The sequence below is a fragment of the Dipodomys merriami genome, unplaced genomic scaffold, assembly GCF_024711535.1.
Source record: "Dipodomys merriami isolate MVZ:Mamm:240054 unplaced genomic scaffold, mDipMer1.0.p SCAF_102, whole genome shotgun sequence".
Lineage (NCBI taxonomy): Eukaryota > Metazoa > Chordata > Mammalia > Rodentia > Heteromyidae > Dipodomys > Dipodomys merriami.
Genome location: NW_027202294.1, coordinates 1,159,633 through 1,178,529, shown reverse-complemented (window position 1 = coordinate 1,178,529; position 18,897 = coordinate 1,159,633). Strand labels below are relative to the sequence as shown.

The 18,897-nt window shown below is 42.1% G+C and overlaps 1 protein-coding gene across 2 annotated transcripts in view; it reads left to right on the top strand.

The window, feature by feature from the left end:
- Pdcd11 (programmed cell death 11) overlaps positions 1 to 18,897 on the top strand; it is a 44,944-nt gene that overhangs the window by 740 nt on the left and 25,307 nt on the right. For both annotated transcript variants that reach the window (XM_069994175.1, XM_069994166.1), the window contains exons 2-13: positions 856 to 967; positions 2,164 to 2,295; positions 4,706 to 4,873; positions 8,023 to 8,184; positions 9,440 to 9,563; positions 10,533 to 10,714; positions 12,069 to 12,176; positions 14,082 to 14,288; positions 15,219 to 15,343; positions 15,716 to 15,776; positions 16,337 to 16,483; positions 18,479 to 18,730. In XM_069994175.1, the coding sequence (XP_069850276.1) occupies positions 866 to 967; positions 2,164 to 2,295; positions 4,706 to 4,873; positions 8,023 to 8,184; positions 9,440 to 9,563; positions 10,533 to 10,714; positions 12,069 to 12,176; positions 14,082 to 14,288; positions 15,219 to 15,343; positions 15,716 to 15,776; positions 16,337 to 16,483; positions 18,479 to 18,730 (1,770 nt within the window). In that variant the 5' untranslated portion in view covers positions 856 to 865. The remainder of the gene's footprint in view (positions 1 to 855; positions 968 to 2,163; positions 2,296 to 4,705; positions 4,874 to 8,022; positions 8,185 to 9,439; positions 9,564 to 10,532; positions 10,715 to 12,068; positions 12,177 to 14,081; positions 14,289 to 15,218; positions 15,344 to 15,715; positions 15,777 to 16,336; positions 16,484 to 18,478; positions 18,731 to 18,897) is intronic.

The window sequence follows — 18,897 nt, the reverse complement described above, 5'->3', positions numbered from 1 at the left end:
AAGGCTTAGCCAGCATGCTACGCTTGTTTGCTGAAATTTTTTTTTTTTTGGATGGGGGTGGGTGTTGTTAGGATTGTTAGGCTGTTAGAGCTGGTCACAAACCAAAAGCCTCCCATTCTCCACTTTCTGGGGTGCTGAGATTACAGTATTTTTCCAATTAATGTTCTGTCACTTCCCTTATGCAAGTCTTTGATTTGCAAGATAAACTATTTTATTGTAATTTAATATCTTCCACATAAAGCCCAACCTGTCTTTTAAAATTGCCTCTAATTATGTTTTAATCTCTGTGTGGTTTAGTTGAATAATTCTTTAAAGAAAGAATAATTCTTCAAAGTTAAGTCTTTGAGTAACTGTTCAATAAGTATGTTGTTGGTACTTATTGAAATAATAGACTTTTCCTTTTTTTTTTAACATTACTGTTCCACACATTGTTTTTATATCTATCCAACTTAACATTCAATTCAAAAGCATCTTCCTTTTGAAACTACTTCCTTTTTGTTTATGGTTTATACTCTGGTTTATATATATTTTTTATGTAGTTGATTTCCCTTCTAAAATGTTCAGTTGAAAGTAAGGGTTTATATATTTATTAATATATTTCTGATGTAAACACTTTGCTTAATGAGTATTTTACATTGTTTGTTTTTCCTGGAGGAAGGTTTATAATTTTGAATCAGACCCCTTTGGAAAGATGAAAAATGAATTAACAGGGACCTGACATCTGAACTATCCAGGTGATAGTTCTGTATCTTGTCTAGCTTCTTGGTAGAAAATTGTCTTAGCTAGTAGTCACACCCTTTATGAAGCCTGCTTCTCACGCTGCATTTACCCATTATTATTTTGATTATTTTTTAGGAGACCAAACATGGCAACCCTAGAAGAAAGTTTCCCCCGAGGGGGTACAAGGAAAACCCACAAACCAGAGAAATCTTTCCAGCAATCAGTTGAACAAGACAACTTATTTGATGTAAGTGATGATATGCTTCTTTAGTGAGCCTGTTGAGACTTACGTTATTTTCCATATTTGTTTTTTGTTAAAATCTGCTTCTGACTTGTTAGAGAGTTTATACCATTTCAAGGCCTTTTCTTTGAGGAAATTCATTTTATTATTTTTTTTAAGTTTTTTTTTTGGGGGGGGGGTGGGTCTGGTCGTGGGGCCTGAACTCTGGGCCTGGGCACTGTCCCTCAGCTCTTCAGCTGTACACTTGAGCCACAGCGCCACTCCCGGCTTTTTTCTTTTTTGCTTATGTGGTGCTGAGGAATTGAACCCAGGGCCTCATGCATGCAAGGCAAGCACTCTACCACTGAGCCACCTTCCCAGCCCAGGAAATTAATTTTATTTGAGTTTGTATCTTTTCCATAGTAATTTTGTGCCATTTGATTAAGGATGGAGAAATAAGTGTTTGATCACTGTGTGAGTCTGTCTGTCTGTCTGTCTGTCATCTCTGTCTGTCTCTGTGTCTGGCTGTGTGTCTGTTTCTGTCTTGGGGCTTGAACTCAGGGCCTGGGAGTTGTCCCTGAATTTTTTTGCTTGAGGCTAATACTCTACCACCTGAGCCATACCTCTACTTCTGTGGTAGTTAATTGGAGATAAGAGTCTTCGGTTTTTCTCCTCCTCTAGTTGGCTTTGAACTTTGATTCTCAGATCTCATTCTCGTGAGTAGCTAGATTTACAGGCTTCCAGCTGAACCTTAAATCATTGCATTTTTAAGTGGAGTCTTTGTCTCATAAAATGGTCAGAATTTGCATTACAGTTTTTAGTCTCACTTAGAATAGGCAGGGAACTAATATTTGAATGTATGGTCTTAGGACTTCCAAGTATACTATGAAGTAGAGATTGCAATTCCATGATGAGGAAGGCTGTATATTTACTTGAAACCATTTTCATGTATAAAACATCCACATTGCTTCTCAAGCTAGGGAATTCAGATGTTCAAACCAGTCCAAGGAGGAAGCCAGCAGAGGAAAAACTTAGGGAACATGAAGAAAATTTCACAGACTTTGGGCAAAGACAACATTGTTGGCTGAATGGGAGAACTGGGATCATAGTAGGAATTAAAAAAGCAGTTGAAAGTGAGGTGGGTTAAGACAGTAACAAGAGGAAAGCTAAAATTGCTGTTTCTCATTCTTTTGAATCTTCATGGATGTTTTTTCCCCTTTTAGATTTCCACCAAAGAAGAATCCACCAAAAGAAAAAAGATACAGAAAGAGAAAACAAAAACAAAAAGGTTGAAAATTGAAAAGCAAGAAAGCAGCAAGTCTAAAAAAGAAAAGTTTGAAATCCTTAGTGTTGAGGTATGTTAACATTTGTTGTGTTTTTGTTTGTTTGCTTGTTTTTAGTGCTGGTCCTGGACCTTGCACTCGTGGCCTGGGCACTGTCCTTAAGCTGTGTGTGCGTGTGCGTGTGCGTGTGCGTGTGCGTGTGCGTGTGTGTGTGTGCTTAAGCTTTTTTGACCAAGGCTAGAGCTCTACCGCTTAAGCCACCACTCTACTTCCAACATTTTGGTGATTAATTGGAGATAAGAGTCTCACAGATTTTCCTGCCCCAACTGGCTTTGAAAACCATGATCCTCAGATTGCAGCTTCCCAAGTAGCTAGAATTACAGGCATGCACCACTGGTGCAACTGGTGCCCCCCTTGTTGTGTTGTTGTTTTTTTGTTTTGCTTTAAACATACTACCATGATTGTTTAAGTTTCTGTATCTTCTTTTTTTTGGGGGGGGTTATGTTTTGTTTTTTCATTTGTTTTTGTGCTGGTCCTAGGGCTTGAACTCAGGGCCTGGGTGCTCTCCCTGAGCTTTTGTCCTCAAGGCTCTGTCTACCACTTGAGCCACAGTTCTGTTTCCAGCTATTTTTGATGTTTTAATCGGAGATAAGAATCTCACGAATTTTCCTTCCTGGATGGCTTTAAACCACAACCTTCAGATCTCAGCCTCCTGAATAGCTAGGATTACAGGCATGGGCCTCTGGCACCCAGCTATATATGTTCTTCTTTCCCCTTTTCCTTCTTTTTTTTTTTTTTTTTTGGTCATGGGGCTTGAATTCTAGGCCTGGGCACTGTCCCTGAGCTCTTCAGCTCAAGGCTAGCTAGCCCTCTACTACTTGAGCCACAGCGCCACTTCTGGCCTTTTCCTGTTTATGTGGTGCTGAGGAATTGAACCCAGGGCCTCATGCAGGTGAGGCAAGCACTCTACTGCTGAGCCACCTTCCCAGCCATCCTTCATTCTTTTGTCACATATATATTTCATGTTTGTCTATATGTCTGTAGAAACTTGATTGTGCTGATAATTTTCAAGTATTTCTTTTAATGTTAACCAATGCATGAGGTCTGTTTATTTTCTTAAGATGTTATAGTCTGGGGGCTAAGAAGGTGGTTCAGTGGTAGAGTGCCTGCCTTGTATGCATGAGGCCCTGGGTTTGATTCCTTAGCACCACATAAGCAGTAAAAGCCAGAAGTGGCGCTGTGGCTCAAATGGTAAAGCACTAGCCTTGAGCTGAATTGCTGAGGGACAGTGCCTAGCCCCAGGGTTCAGGCCTTGTGTTTTCATAGTTGTGTTTTAATACATTCAAAGGTTAGAACTAAGGGTAACTTTAAGAAGTCATTTTATAGATGTGACATTACTTCAGAGAGATTTGGTTTTATGTTCCTTTTAAAGGTTTAGATTATATTTCCCCCTCAAAAACGTTTTAGGTTATAACTTCCAGTATATGTTAGGTGTAAAGGAGAAAAGAGAAGTCAGATGGTCAGATGTAGCCTGCAGGAGTATTTGTTTGTCATGGATGATATTAAAAACAAATAATAATATTGGTGCCAATGATAGAAAACTAGAAATTTAGCTGGAGGAATGGTTCAGATGTTAGACTAGTTGACAAGTTCAAGGCTCTGAGTTACTGCCAAAACTAAAGCAAAAAAAGAGAGACGTTTCACATAAAAATAGGATTCTGGGTCATCATGGAAATTTGAACATGGTGACAACGCAAAGCCCATTTTCTTTTGTGATCACAAGGAGCTATATGGTGGTGATAGCTTCAAAAATCACCATGTACAATCTTTTTTTTTTTTTTTTTGCTAGTCCTGGGGCTTGAACTCAGGGCCTGGGCACTGTCCCTGAGATTCTTTTGCTCAAGGCTAGTGGTCTACCACTGATCCACAGAGCCACTTCTGGCTTTTTCTGTTTATGTGGTACTGAAGAATTGAATCCAGGGCTTCATGCATGCTAGGTAAGCACTCTGCCACTAAACCACGTTCCCAGCTGTCCATGTACAATCTTTTTTTTTTTTAATTAATGGTTTTTTTTAATTGTGAAAATATGGTACAGAGGGGTTACAATTACATGAGCAAGGTAATGAGTACATTTCTTATCAAACATTGTTGCATCTCCTTTGTTTCTCCTTACCATCCCTGCCCTCCCATCCTCCGCGCCCCCCCCCCCCCCATGTACAATCTTGACAGGCACTGTTTCTATTGGCCTCTTGCCCTTACAGTGTTGACTACCAGGCATATGTTTGTGTTGCTTGGTATATGGTAAAGCTTGTAAAATCCCACTCAGTACTGTTTGGTCTAGACCTTTTACAATGCTCAGTTACATATCTGATAAATGTACAGAGATACACAAATGTATATATTTATTTTCATTTACAAAATTCCTGTAGCTTTTAAAATTGGATCCCACTATTTCATACACATTTCTCTCTTTCTCTTCCAGTCTCTATGTGAGGGGATGCGAATTTTGGGTTGTGTGAAAGAGGTAAATGAGCTGGAACTGGTGGTCAGTCTCCCCAATGGCCTGCAGGGATTTGTACAAGTGACTGAAATCTGTGATGCCTACAACAAAAAGCTGAATGAGCAGGTAGCGCAGGAAGAACCTCTGCAGGTAAGGGAAATCTGGGTGAAAAACTATTCTTAGGAATAGGTGGTATCCAAAGGAAATGAATGTTCCGTGATAGGTTATAAGAAATTTATAATTAAAGTTGGTTTGTTAACCGATAAGATGACTTTTGACTTAATCCAGGGAGCCTTGAAAGCCTGTGTAAGGAAGGGATGCGGGGCTGTGATCTGAAGGGTAATGGTTTCCTGGGTACAGGATGGAGGGAAATCAGGCAGAAGAACATTGTGAAACTGAGAAGACTGGTATGGCTAGAATAGAAAGAGCAAGGCATAATGTGCTGTGGAATGGTGCCAAAGAGCTGAGTGGAACTTTGTAGACTGTATTAAGATTGGTTAGTGTGTGTGTGTGTGTGTGTGTGTTGTGTATTCTGTGTTGTGTGTTCTGTGTTGTGTGTTGTGTGCCAGAACTGAAGCTTGCATTGGGGCCTTACTCTGTTGCATGGCTTTTTTTTTTTTTGCTGAAGGCTCATATTCACCACATGAGTCACATCTTCACTTCTTTTTTAAGCTTTTTTCTGCTTAATTGAAGATAAGAATCTCTTAATTTGTTTGCCTGGGCTGGCTTTGAACCTCAGTCCTCTGCTGAATAGGTAGGATTACAGGAATGAGACTTTTTTTTGCCAGGGCTTGAACTCAGGGCCTGGGCACTATCCTATTAGCTTCTTTTGCTTAAGGCTAGCAAGCACTCTACCGCTTGAACAAATATGAGCCTTTGACACCTGGCTAAGCTTTTTTTTTTGGTCTGTCGTGGGGCTTGAACTCAGTGCTTGGGTGATGTCCCTGCGCTCTTCAGCTCAAGCCAAGCACTGTACGGCTTGAGCCAGAGTGCCATCTCTGGTTTTCTAGTGGTTTATTGGAGATAAGAATCTCACGGGCCGGGTGCTGGTGGCTCACGCCTTTAATCCTAGCTACTCAGGAGGCTGAGATCTGAGGATCTAAGTTCAAAGCCAGCCCGGGCAGGAAAGACCGTGAGACTCCTATCTCCAATAAACCACCAGAAAACCAGAAGTGGAGCTGTAGCTCAAGTGGTAGAGCGCTCGCCTTGAGCTGAAGAGCTGAGGGACAGCACTCAGGCCCAGAGTTCAAGCCCCACGACCAACAAAAAAAAAAAAAAGAGTCTCACAGACTTTCCTGCCCAGGCTGGCTTTGAACCGCATTCCTCAGATCTCAGCCTCCTGAGTAGCTAGGATTACAGGTGTGAGCCACCAACGCCCGGCCTAAGCATTGGTTTTAAATTGTAGAATAAAAGGGATATCCTTGTAATGTTCTCATTGGATAGGACGGAAAAGGCATGAATAGTTGATTAGAGATCAGGTACGAGAGTACTAACGTACTGATGACAGCTTGGAACCAGCATTTACCAAGGACTGAGAAGAAAAACAGTTAGTAGATTTGATAGTTATAGTGAGGCAGAGAGAGTATGTTTCTGTTGTATGTGACATGATTTGGCTATCTGATAGGTTGAGTTTGAAGTATACTTAAGACATCAACTTGACAGGTGATTGCTGAGCTTAGGGAAGTTTAGGATGAAGACAATGTGTGAGACAGGTCAGGTGCCAATGGCTCACACCTGTAATCCTAGCTATTCATGAAGCTGAAGTCTGAGGATCCTTGTTCAAAGCCAGCCCAGGCAGGAAAGTCCAAGAGACTATTACTTCCAATTAACCACCAGAAAACCAGAAGTGGTGCTGTGGCTCAAAGTGGTAGAGTGCTAGCCTTGAGCAAAACAAATCTCAGGGTGGACTGGGAAGGTGGCTCAGTGGTAGAGCCCTTGCCTTGCAAGCCTGAGGCCCTGGGTTCGATTCCTCAGTACCACATAAGCAAAAAGAAAAAAGCCGGAAGTGGCGCTGTGGCTCAAATGGTAGAGCACTAGCCTTGAGCTGAAGAGCTGAGGGACAGTGCCCAGGCCCAGAGTTCAGGCCCCACGACCGTACCCCCCAAAAAAATGTCAGGGACAGTGCCTAGGCCTTGAGTTCAAGCCCCACAACCAACCCTCGCCGCCCTCCCTTCCCCCCCAAAAAAAGCCTGAGACATACCATTGTATAGATGGTAAAAGAAGCTATAAAGATCCAGGTGCTTGTGGAGGACACCTGTACTCCTGGCTACTCAGGAAGCTAAGATCTGAAGCCCATCTGGGCAGAAAAGTCAGAAGTGGAAGTATGGCTTAAGTGACAGAGTACCAGCCTTGAACTAAAAGCTAAGCAAGACAATGAGACCCTAAGTTCAAGCCTTAGAACTTGGGGAGTAGATGGGAAGGGAAGCTATAAAGGAAGAAGCTGCTTAAGAGACTAAAAGACATACATGAATTTAGAATAAATGCTAAGTTGAAGGATGTCAGAAAAGGCAGGAGAGGATAGAGAAACGGGAAGAAAACCATCAAATAAAGAATATTGGAAGCCAGCAAGGTAGTGTTTAAGGAAAGGAATAGTCTTATAGCGTTAAGAGCTTTTTCAAGGTCTTATAGGAGGGATTGTGATATAGCTAGTGGTAGAGAATGTGCTTGGCATGTCAGGCACCAGGACTACAAGCCAGGTGTTGGTGTCTCACGCTATAATCCTAGCTACTCCGGAGACTAAGATCTGAGGATCGCAGTTGGAAGCCAGGAAGTCCAGGCAGGAAAGTCCATGAGACTCTTTTATCTCCAATTAACCACAAGGAAACAAAGTGGAGTTGTAGCTCAAAGTGGTAGAGTGCTAGTTTTGACTTAAAAGAGCTCATGAATAGCACCCAGGTTCCGAGTTCAAATCCCACAACTGACAAAGGAGTACAAAACAGACCATTGGATTTAGCAAGATAAAGCTTACTTGAGATTTTCTTGGGAGTTAAGATAAAAAGGTGGAAAATAGTATGTAGTGAGCTGGTGAGTAAGAGATGAAATGGAGATTGTGTATGTGTGTTTATATATTTAAATGCAGCAGTTTGGACCAATAATTAACATGCTGCATAAAGATATTTGGAGTCCTGTGCTAACATTGAGGACTGACTTGGCCACAGACACATATTCCTTTTTGGGCAAGTGGTTGCTTTTCTTCACTTTTTGGTTCTTTAGAGTTTAAGGAAAAGAGCCAAGACTAGGCAGTGGATTCTTGATTCAGAAGAAGTGTATATCAAGTCTTTCTCATTGGTGTTGTGCAGGACTTGCTCCCATTAACTGAACTTTTTTCACCTGGAATGCTGGTGAGATGTGTGGTGAGGAGTGTGAACATCACAGAGAGTGGCAAAAAGAGTGTCAAGCTCTCACTAAACCCCAAAAATGTCAACTGTGTGCTGAGTGCAGAGGCCCTGAAGCCTGGCATGGTACGTACCTGGGACTGGAAGATGAGTTGTCACATGCTTCTCCCCCACCTTTCATGTTGAGCTTAATGGCTGCTTGGTCTGCAGGAAAAATCTCCTGGGTGCTTAATGAGCATTGAAGACTGAACTTCATTTTGTTACTTTGGAGAGGAGAAAGGGAAAGCAAGCCCAGTGGTGGCTCATTCAGGTGCCTACAGGAAGCCTTCATGGGGTACTTGCTGATGCTAAAGATGCACTGCTTATAGTATTTTACTGAAACGTTTGTGGGCTAAGTCTTTTTTAGTTGCTGGCCATTTGTGTGGAATGCTGCTCTCTCTCAGAGCAGGAGGTAAGAGAGGCAGGGAAGTTAAGTCTTCCTGCTATGTTGATAGATAATCCAATGCTTTGTATCTAGTCCCATGGAGATTCAATCTGCCAAACTACTAGCTACAGAAGAATAAGCTGCACTTGTATAAATACTATGGTAATGAAGGGGCAGGAGATGGATCTTACAGTATTTGGTTTCAGCACAGTGGCATTTGGGAAAGGGCCAGAAAGTTCAGTAGGATTTAGTTGGGTAAAAAGGAAATAAAGTAAGCCAAATTGTGGGAATTTGACAGGTGTTGAATCTGCTCCATGATGGGTGCTGATTCAGGCACTTTTATCTCATGCATTTTTAGAGTAAACCTGGGAGGAGGGTACATATTCTTCCTTTTCTACATGTGAGAAAATGGTCTCAAAGATCTCAGTGATTTATTTACCAAAGACTTAGGTAGCTAGTGTCAGAGCACACTGTTTCCTGTGAAGTATACAGGAGGTTGACAGTATTTTTTCTTCTTCTAATGTATCAGAAGTGATTAGAAAAGATAATGAGATCTAGAAGAGCACTTCTGGATTCTCTTGATAGTCATGATTCAGGAATAACTGTGCAGCTCATTCCTGACACAGATGACTCACTGACCCTGCTCATTCCTCTTTTCATAACCTTAAAGTCTTTCCTGAGTTCTGAAAAATCCCCAGGCAAGAAGAGACTCCCCTCTGTAGACCTCAATTGTGTATAACATTTCTCACTCTCTGGAAACAAGAAGATCCTATAAGCCCTTAGAGAATAAAGTTGATATTTTCCCTTCTGTCCTCTGTTGGGAAATGTGGTTTAAAGTGAAAAGTGCTGGCTGTGAGTACGAGAGTGTCAAGATTAGTGGTGAGAATATTGATATTTGGTAGAAGTGCCTTGTTACGTTTGACTTGGAACTTTAGGGGTTGTTTCCTCTTCCTCCAGCTGCTGACAGGCACTGTATCAAGCCTGGAAGACCATGGCTACCTAGTGGACATCGGTGTTGGTGGGACCAGAGCATTTTTACCACTGCCAAAAGCACAAGACTACATCCGCCAGAAGAACAAAGGTGAGGGAAGCAGAGACTGGCTGGCTGGTATATGGCAGTAGGTGGTGTGTGTTCTTATATTTAATGCCCTTTTAACAAGTGGCGTGACAGAATGGTGACCATAAAGACTGTTGGTTTGGAGAAAATCAGTGGCCAATCCCAGCTGACAAGAGAAAGAGAAGCTTTTTGAAGAGCCAGGGAATGTCATTGTCATTGTATGATTGGATTGATTAGTTTCAGTTTTCCTCATCTACTGATTCCACTGAGGGGCTGGAAAGGTGGCTCAGTGGTAGAGTGCTTGCCTTACCTGCATGAGGCCCTGGGTTCGATTCCTTAGCACCACATAAACAGAAAAAGCTGGAAGTGGCACTGTGGCTCAAGTGGTAGAGCATTAGCCTTGAGCTGAAGAGCTGAGGAACAGTGCCCAGGCCCAGAGTTCAAGCCCTGCAACCGACCAAAAAAAAAAAAGATTCCACTGATTTTGGCTCCTTGGGGTTTCTGAACCAGCATTCTCCTGGCTTGTTGAGGATTTTTTTTTTTTTTTTTTTTTAAATTTCTGTGAGATAGTTGAATTCTACCCATATCCCTAGGTAACTATTTCCTTCTTGTAGTTGGTCCCTTACAGATTAGGAATGTGGAGACTATCAGGCACTAATTTTATAGGTGGGCTTTCAAGTGTTATTTGGGCTCATGTCAGAAATCCTTCTCAGCCAGGTACCAGTGGCTCACACCTGTAATCCTAGCTACTCAGGAGGCTGAGATCTGAAGATCACGGTTCAAAAGCTAGCCTAGGCAGGAAATAAACCATCAGAAAACTGGAAGTGGTGCTGTAGCTCTAGTGGTAGAGTGCTGGCCTTAAGCTAAAGAGGTGAGGGACAGTGCCCAGGCCCAGAGTTCAAGCCCCACGACTGAAAACACCCCTCCCCCTCCAAAAAAAAATTCTTTTCACAGATGTATTTTTCCTTTTGGGTATTGGGACTGGGCTTACAGGTGCCAAACTGAAGCTGGGTCAGTATTTGACGTGCATTGTTGACGAGGTGAAAAGCAATGGAGGAGTTGTTAGCCTGTCTATAGGACATTCAGAGATTTCTACTGCCTTGGCAACTGAGGAGCAAAACTGGACTCTAAGTAACTTGCTACCAGGGCTGGTGGTCAAAGCTCAGGTACAAAAGGTAAGAAGTTCAGTGCATTGTTACTATTCTTTCTAAAATGTCATTTTTTTCTTTTTGTTTTACAATTATGAAACAGTATTACTGTATAGCAGGCATGTCATCTAATCTGCTGTCAAGTAGAGTGGCCATTAGTCCATTGAGGCCACTGAACACTTGAAATGTGGCCATTTGCCGTATACTGAAATGAACCAGTCTGAGTAGGAAAATCAAGAACGGACAAACTTGAGCTACACTGCAAGATGCGGTCTTAAATGAGTAATAAAAACAAATTATGAAAGACCAAATGGCGTAAAAGGCTTAGAAATGAAGAACTATCAAGCTGTCTCATTCTTTCTAAATCCTACATTTTTTAGCTTTAGTTTTGGAAATTTTCCTCCATTCTTTTACTGCTGCTGCTGTTACTACTACTAGCACCTGAGCTATACCCCTTGCTATCTGTATTTCTGTATTCCAAGCTTTTGCTAATGTGTCTTGATTTATACGTTTTTAGGTATTGCGGGTTTGTGTATATATTCCAAAGCCCCAGTTTTAACATTTTGAGGAAAAGTGCTGGCAGTATTTTATCTTTTATTATACTCTACTGGTAGGTTTGAGGTGGGATCTGATTGTGATTTTGCTCTGTATTTTCTTATTAATGAGTGGCCATCTCTGTGTGTGTATATGTGAGACAGGGTTTGCATTCTTGTGATGCCCAGAGCCCTAATTAGTAATTATCTTTAATATTGACCGTTTGTGTATCCTCTTTCAAGAAATTTAAAAGTCTTTTGCTTATTTTAAAATTAGATTGTCTATCATTTTATTTATTTGTTTGAACCCAAGAGCTGACTTTTGCTTATGGCTGGCTTTTGCTTTTTGCTGGCTAATTTCAAGTGGGGTATTGTGGACTTCTCTGCCAGGATGGTTTCAAATCACAGTCCTCCATATCTCAGCTTCCTTACTAATAACTGAGTTTACAGGTGTCAACCACCAGCACCCAGTTCTTGTCTTTTTATCTTTTTATTTGTTGGTGTATAGAGTTTGAACTCAGGGCCACTTAAGCCAAACCTCTAATCTTTATTGCTTTCATTATTGTGCATTTACTGTCTAGGTAGGGGTCCCAGAATGGTAGGATGCTTGTGTAAAGCTCCTGTATCCCATTGAGAAATCCCAAAGGGTGGGAGAATTGATGTCTGCTTTTAGGTTGGGAGATGAAACTTACTAACTAAACAGCCAGTGCTTGGAGTCATCTTGCCACTTTATGGGAGGAGAGATCCACAGTTATTGTGAATATTATGGTACTGAGTGTTTGTTGTTAAAGATGAGTGTCTTCTCCTTCAGAGAAATGCTTTTCCTAGTTTGTTCTGCTTATTTTTAGGTGACTCCATTTGGCCTTAAACTAAATTTCCTCACATTCTTCACGGGCGTGGTTGACTTTATGCACCTGGAACCCAAGAAAGTTGGGACATACATCTCAAAACAGACGGTAAGAAATTTTACACCCATCTTTTCTTGATTTCCAACTGGGTCTCAATCTGCTGTTGTCACAGGGCAGGTCAAGGACTACATGTATACAGGTGTGCACTCAGATGAGGGAATGATACAAAGAATTTTAGAGGGCTCAGAAGAAATAATAGTGATTTGACTGAGATCAGAGTTTGACTTGGGAGGGGTAATAAATCTGTATAGTGGTGTGTGTGTGTGTGTGTGTGTGTGTGTGTGTGTGTATTTAGCCATGTGTACACATGTCATATATATACCTATATATATACACATACATATACTCACTTATATACATATATATCCAGGTATATATATATATATACATACATACATACAATCTACCTACACACACACACACACACACACACACACACACACACACACACACACACACACGATCTTTTAGTTATACTGGGGTTTGAACTTGGGGCTTCTTGCATACTAAACAAGTGCTCTACAACTTTGAGCCATAACTCTAGCCAAGCCCCTCACTTCACCTGCTCACCCCCTTTTGTTTTTCCTCTGCTGCTGCTTTTTTTTCTTGTTAGTCATGGGGCTTGAACTTGGGGTCTGGGCACAGTCCCTCAGCACTTCAGCTCAAGGCTAGCACTCTACCACTTGAGCCACAGCAACACTTCAAGTTTTCTGAGTTGTTTATTGGAGATAAGAATCTCCCAGGCTTTTCTGCCTGGGCTGGCTTTGAACCAAGATCCTCAGATCTCAGCCTCCTGAGTAGCTAGGATTATAAGTGAGAGCCACCAGCACCTGGCTTCCCCTGCTTATTCTTGAGATAAGGCCTCACTTTTTATTTTGGTAGAGCCATCTTGGACCATAATCTTTTTTTGTTTGTTTGTTGTAGTTCTTGGACTCAGGGCCTGGGTTTGTCTCTGAGCCTCTTTGTCCTTAAGGCCAACTTTCTACCACGTGAGCCACAGTGTTGCATCTGGGTTTTTTGTTTTTGTTTTTTTGAATGGTTAATTGAGACTTTTCTGCCTGGGTTGGATTCAAACTGTGGTCCTCAGATCTCAGCCTCCTGAGTAGCTAGGATTATAAGTGTGAGCTACTGACGCCTGGCTCCTAATCTTATTTACACTTCCCACCATATCTCCTGACAAACTCACAGACTCATACCACCACAGCTTTTTTATTGAGATGGAAGTGTCAATAAAAGTCTTTTTTGCCTGGGCTTGCTGGAAATGTGATCCTTTTGATCTCAGCTGCTTATGTTTACTGAGTTGAGTCGTGTGTGTGTGTGTGTGTGTGTGTGTGTGTGTCGTGTGTGTGTGTGTGTGTGTGTGTGTGTGTGTGTGTGTGTGTGTGTGTGTGTGTGTGTGTTTGTGTGTGTGTGTGTGTGTGTTGGCTCTTGAACTAAGGGTTTTCCCTGCTCACTTGGCTATTTTGTACCCTACATCTTGAACCATTCCTCTAGTTCTGATTTTTTTTGTTGTTTGAATTTTTGTTTTTTTTCTTTTTGTTGGTTAATTGGAGTTAAGAGTCCTGTATTTGTCTGTCTGGTCTAGCTTTGAATTGAGATGTTCAGATCTCAGCTTTCTGAATAGCTAGGGTTAGACACATGAACAACTGATACCCAACCTTTTAACCTTGTGACAACATCAAGTTTGGGGATTTGTTTCAGATGAGCTTTCCCTGAAGTAAAACTTGGCATTTAAGCTAAGCTTGGCATTGAGGTTACTGTCCTTAAATATTAGTTTGATTTAGTCAAACTTGGTCCCTCTGGGACATTTTGTTTACCTTTTCCGCATGAAGCTTAATTATACAAAAGCTGACCTTCGCACTTACTGAAGGTTTTAGTATTGACATACCTGGGTAACTGATGGGGAGTCTTGACCTGTGCATCAACTCCTGCTCATTTTGCCCTTTTGTCTAGGTGCGGGCATGCATCCTCTGTGTTCATCCTCGGACCAGAATCGTGCGTCTGAGCCTGCGTCCCATCTTCCTGCAGCCTGGACGCCCACTCACCCGACTCTCTTGCCAACACCTAGGAGCTGTGTTGGATGATGTTCCTGTCCAGGGGTTTTTCAACAAGGCTGGGGCCACCTTCACACTGAAGGATGGAGCTCTGGCCTATGCCCGCGTAAGGGGCTTTATTTATTTGGTCAGAGATCTCATCACTGAAAGGACTTGTGGGGACAAAAGTCATTTTTTCTGCTTCCTTCATCCCTTGATATTATTTTCTTATTTTAAGATATACTCTAGTGGGGGCTGGGAAGATGGCTTAGTGGTAGAGTGCTTGCCTAGCATGCATGAAGCCCTGAGTTTGATTTCTCAGTACCAAGTACAGAGAAAAAGTGGAAGTGGCACTGTGGCTCAAGTAGTAGAGTGTTGGTCTTGAGCAAAAGAAGCTCAGGGATAGTGCCTATATGTAGAGTTCAAGCCCCAGGATTGGCAATAAAAAAAAAAAAAGATAACTTCTAGTATAAAACACTGTAAGAATCAGAATTAAGTCTGCGTGTTAGGTTAGAATGCCTTAGAACCAATGTGCTATATTTGATACCTGGCCAGTGGTATATATATATATAGGTATAGCCATGTCACCTACTTGTATAAACTTTTTTTTTCCTTTTTTTTTTGGTCGGTTGTGGGGCTTGAACTCTGGGCTTGAGCACTGTCCCTGCACTCTTCAGCTCAAGGCAAGTGCTCTACCACTTGAGTCACAGCACCACTTCTGGTTTTCTAGTGGTTTGTTGGAGATAAGAGTCTCACAGACTTTCCTGCCCGGGCTGGCTCTGAACTTCGATTCTCAGATCTCAGCCTCCTGAGTAGCTAGGGTTACAGGCGTGAGCCACCAGTGCCTGGCTTATTTGTATAAACTTTTGTACATTAGTGCAGTTTTCTGACTTATGAGTTAGTCTGTTCTTTGGCCTCACTGAGATTTTGTGATGGTAAGGAGTGAGAAGTATAAACCTAAGGGTGGTGATAAATGTGTTCAATCTTTCCGTGTGAGTTGAAGTCTTGATTGGCTCAGATTTGTTATCACTGTCTTAATCACTTTTGTACTTTACAGCTCAGCCATCTCTCTGATTCTAAGAAAGTTTTCAATCCTGACGCCTTCAAGCCAGGAAACACTCACAAATGTAGAATTATTGAGTACAGCCAAATGGACGAGCTGGCCTTGCTGTCTCTGAAAACGTAAGTATCATTAGTAGGGTGTAGAAGTGTGTTTTTTGTGTTTTTTTTTTTGCTAGTCATGGTGCCTGAACTCTGGGCCTGGGCACTGCCCCTCAGCTCTTCAGCTCAAGGCTAGTGCTCTACCACTTGAGCCACAGCACCACTTCCAGCCTTTTCTGCTTATGTGGTGCTGAGGAATCAAACCCAGGACCTCATGCATGCAAAGCAAGCGCTCTACCACTGAGCCACCTTCCCAGCCCTAGAAATGTGTCTAGATGTGTTTCTCATGGCTTTCCCAGGTGAGGGCATTCTTGTTTGAATGATGTTATAGTTCTGAATTTTAGGCAGCCCCTGCCCTAGTTTATTTAATCCTGTATTTTCCTTTTGTTCTAGATCTATAATTAAAGCTCAGTACCTTAGATATCATGACATCAAAACTGGAGCAGTGGTAAAGGTAAGACCCTATATATATACCTAGGGAATCTTCCACTATCAGGTATTCTTTAATTTGTCATAAGTTAGCTGTCAGCACATTATTCATCCTGTTAACATAGGGGAAGTCATGTTCTTCTTTCTGCATTAATTTCAATATAAGTTCATACTAACACTACTCAGCTTTACAGAGGCAGATTTGGTGGTGGTTACTAGAGCAGATTGAACGTTAGTTCTGTGGTAATTGAGCTCCCTGGAATATTAGCAGGAAGCTGGTTCAAGTCATCTCTCCTCTAGCCATGTAGCTCTAATTGAGTAGCTTCCCTTCCTAGCTTTAGTTTGTTTCTTAGGAAATGTACTTATAGAAAGTATATGCTCAACCAAAGAAATGTGAAGTATCCACAAATATGCCTGAGTGAATCCAGATTGATGTGAGGGAGTGTGTGCTTACCAACATCAGACGTGTAATAATAGACATAGTTAAACTGAGAAATTGGGCTGTAGGGAGATGAGATGACTCTAGTAGGATGTGGAAGGAAGATCGTTGAAGGCATCATAATGTCTTTTGTTTGGATTTACTAGGGTACAGTGCTAACCATAAAACCATTTGGGATGCTGGTGAAGATAGGGGAGCAAATAAAAGGCCTGGTACCCACCATGCACCTGGCTGACATCCTGATGAAGAATCCAGAGAAGAAGTACCACATTGGGGATGAGGTCAAGTGCCGGGTAAGCCTCCTGAAGGGTCTTTGTTAGGGCATTGGCTAGAAGAGGGCAGTTTTCAGCCCTCAGTTTCTATTTTTTTCCATAAAGTGAATCTCACATCTGCAGTGTCCAATGCTGTGCCTGGCCTTAGGAAAAGTGTGTCCCTGTCCTTGAGAATTATATAATCAGGAGTTAAAATATCCATATAGAAAGAGTAAGTCAGTGTGTAACCTTTCACCACACTGTTTACTGCAGACAATATGCCATGTTTATAGCTCAGAAAGAAGAGGGGAAGGGCTGGAGCAGTAGAATTACAGATGTAATCAATAACAATGATCTTGTATTGTATATTCTGAAGTGCTTGCTATGCTAGGCACACATTATTTCATTTAATCCTTAAAACTACCCTGTGTAGCCGGGCGTGAGTGGCTCACGCCTGTAATCCCAGCTACTCAGGAGGTTGAGATCTAAGGATCGTGGTTCAAAGCCAGCCCCAGCAGGAAAGTCCATGAGACTCTTATCTACAATTAGCCACCAGAAAACCTTAAGTGGTGCCATGGCTCAAGTGGTAGGGTGCTAGCCTTGAGCTGAAGAGCTCAGGGACAATGACTAGGCCTAGAGTTCAAGCCCCAAGACTGACAAAAAAACAAAACAAAAAAACTACCCTGTATTATAACCATATTATCCCCATTTTGTAGATGGAAAAATTAAAGCTTAGGAAAGCTAGTTAGCTTGCCCAAAATCACATAGCACATAAATACCTGAACCAGTTTGCAAATTTAGCTCTATATGACAATAATGCCTTTGGATTTCAGGCAGAAAACCTCCCCCTCCCCCCCCCCCCCTCGGTCATGGGGCTTGAACTCTAGGTATCAAGGCTAGCGCTCTACCACTTGAGCTACAGTACCACTTCTGGCTTTCTAGTGGTTTTTTGGAGATAAGAGTCTCATGGACTTCCCTGCCTAGGCTGGCTTTGAACCATGATCCTAAGATCTCAGCCTCCTGAGTTGCTAGGATTACAGGCGTGAGTCACCAGTGCCCAGCTTTGGCGGAAAATCTTAACAGGACCTTTTTTTTTTTGTCAGTCATGGGACTTGAACTCTGGGACTGGGTGCTGTCCCTGAGCTCTTCAGCTCAAAGTGAGAGCTCTTCCGCTTGAGCCACAGAGCCCCTTCTGGTTTTCTGGTGGTTAATTGGAGATAAGAGTCTCACGATTGTCTTGCCCGGGCTAGCTTTGAACTGTGATCCCCAGATCTCAACCTCCTGAGTAGATAGGATTACAAGTATGAGCCACCGGTTCCCGGTTCTGAGAGGACTTTGCACTAGAAAGGATGGATAGGATTTAGGAAGGGTTGTGCTCCGGGCACAGAAATAACTCATAAAGGTACCAAAATGAGTGATGTTTAACCAAGGCTTATGTCCCAAGAACTTTACATGGTTGTGAAGATTAAGCATGATAATATGGAGTACTTTACATAGGGCCTGGTATATGCAGGTACTTAATATGTTAAAGGTTTAATGTATGGTTGGTTGGTTGGTGCTGGGAATTGAATTCAGAGCCTCACATGCTCAGTAATTTGTCATTAACTCCACAAAGACAGCAGATGCTCATTGGTGCAGTTCTATATAGTGACAATGGATGATTAAAAAGGAGTTTCTCTGCCCTCAAGATAAGCCTCTGAGGAATTTGCAGTCTTAGATTATACCTAGTAACACTACTCAGGTGATACATTAGGTCTGCAAAGCTGGGTAGTATATAGTGTTCCTCAAGCCTGGGGGCTGCTGTAAGGTAATCCTATTGCTATATGGCCAGAAGAGAGTGTGGGAGGGATGCATTGAAAAAGAAATTTCTGTGCTTTGGATGATCATCCTGCCGGAAGCTGGAAATTATTCAGGGAAGAAGAGATGACAGTCCCCTGGGGAATGATCCATAGACTTTGAGTTTGAGAGTTGCAGAGAGAAGCTCAGAAATTTTCTTGATAACAGGTAACTTGTTAATGGTTGCTATCCTTTCCCTAGGTTTTACTTTGTGACCCTGAAGCCAAGAAACTGATAATGACCCTGAAGAAAACCCTTATCATGTCCAAACTGCCTATCATCACCTCCTATAACGATGCCAAGCCTGGTCTCCAGACTCATGGTGTCATCCTCAGGGCCAGGGACTATGGCTGTATTGTGAAGTTCTACAATGATGTTCAGGGACTGGTGCCCAAGCCTGAACTCAGTGCGCAGTATATCCCTGACCCAGAGAAGGTCTTTTTCACCGGCCAGGTAACCTTTCCTCTGGACCAGACTTCCTACCTTTGGTGACTCCACATTTGTAGATGTGAAGTAGCAGTGATCAGGAGGATTGCTTTGTTTTTGTTTTTTGTGGGTTTTTTTGGTAAGAGTATAAGGATTAAAGATCACCAGCTTTCCATTTACCAAAACATACTTCT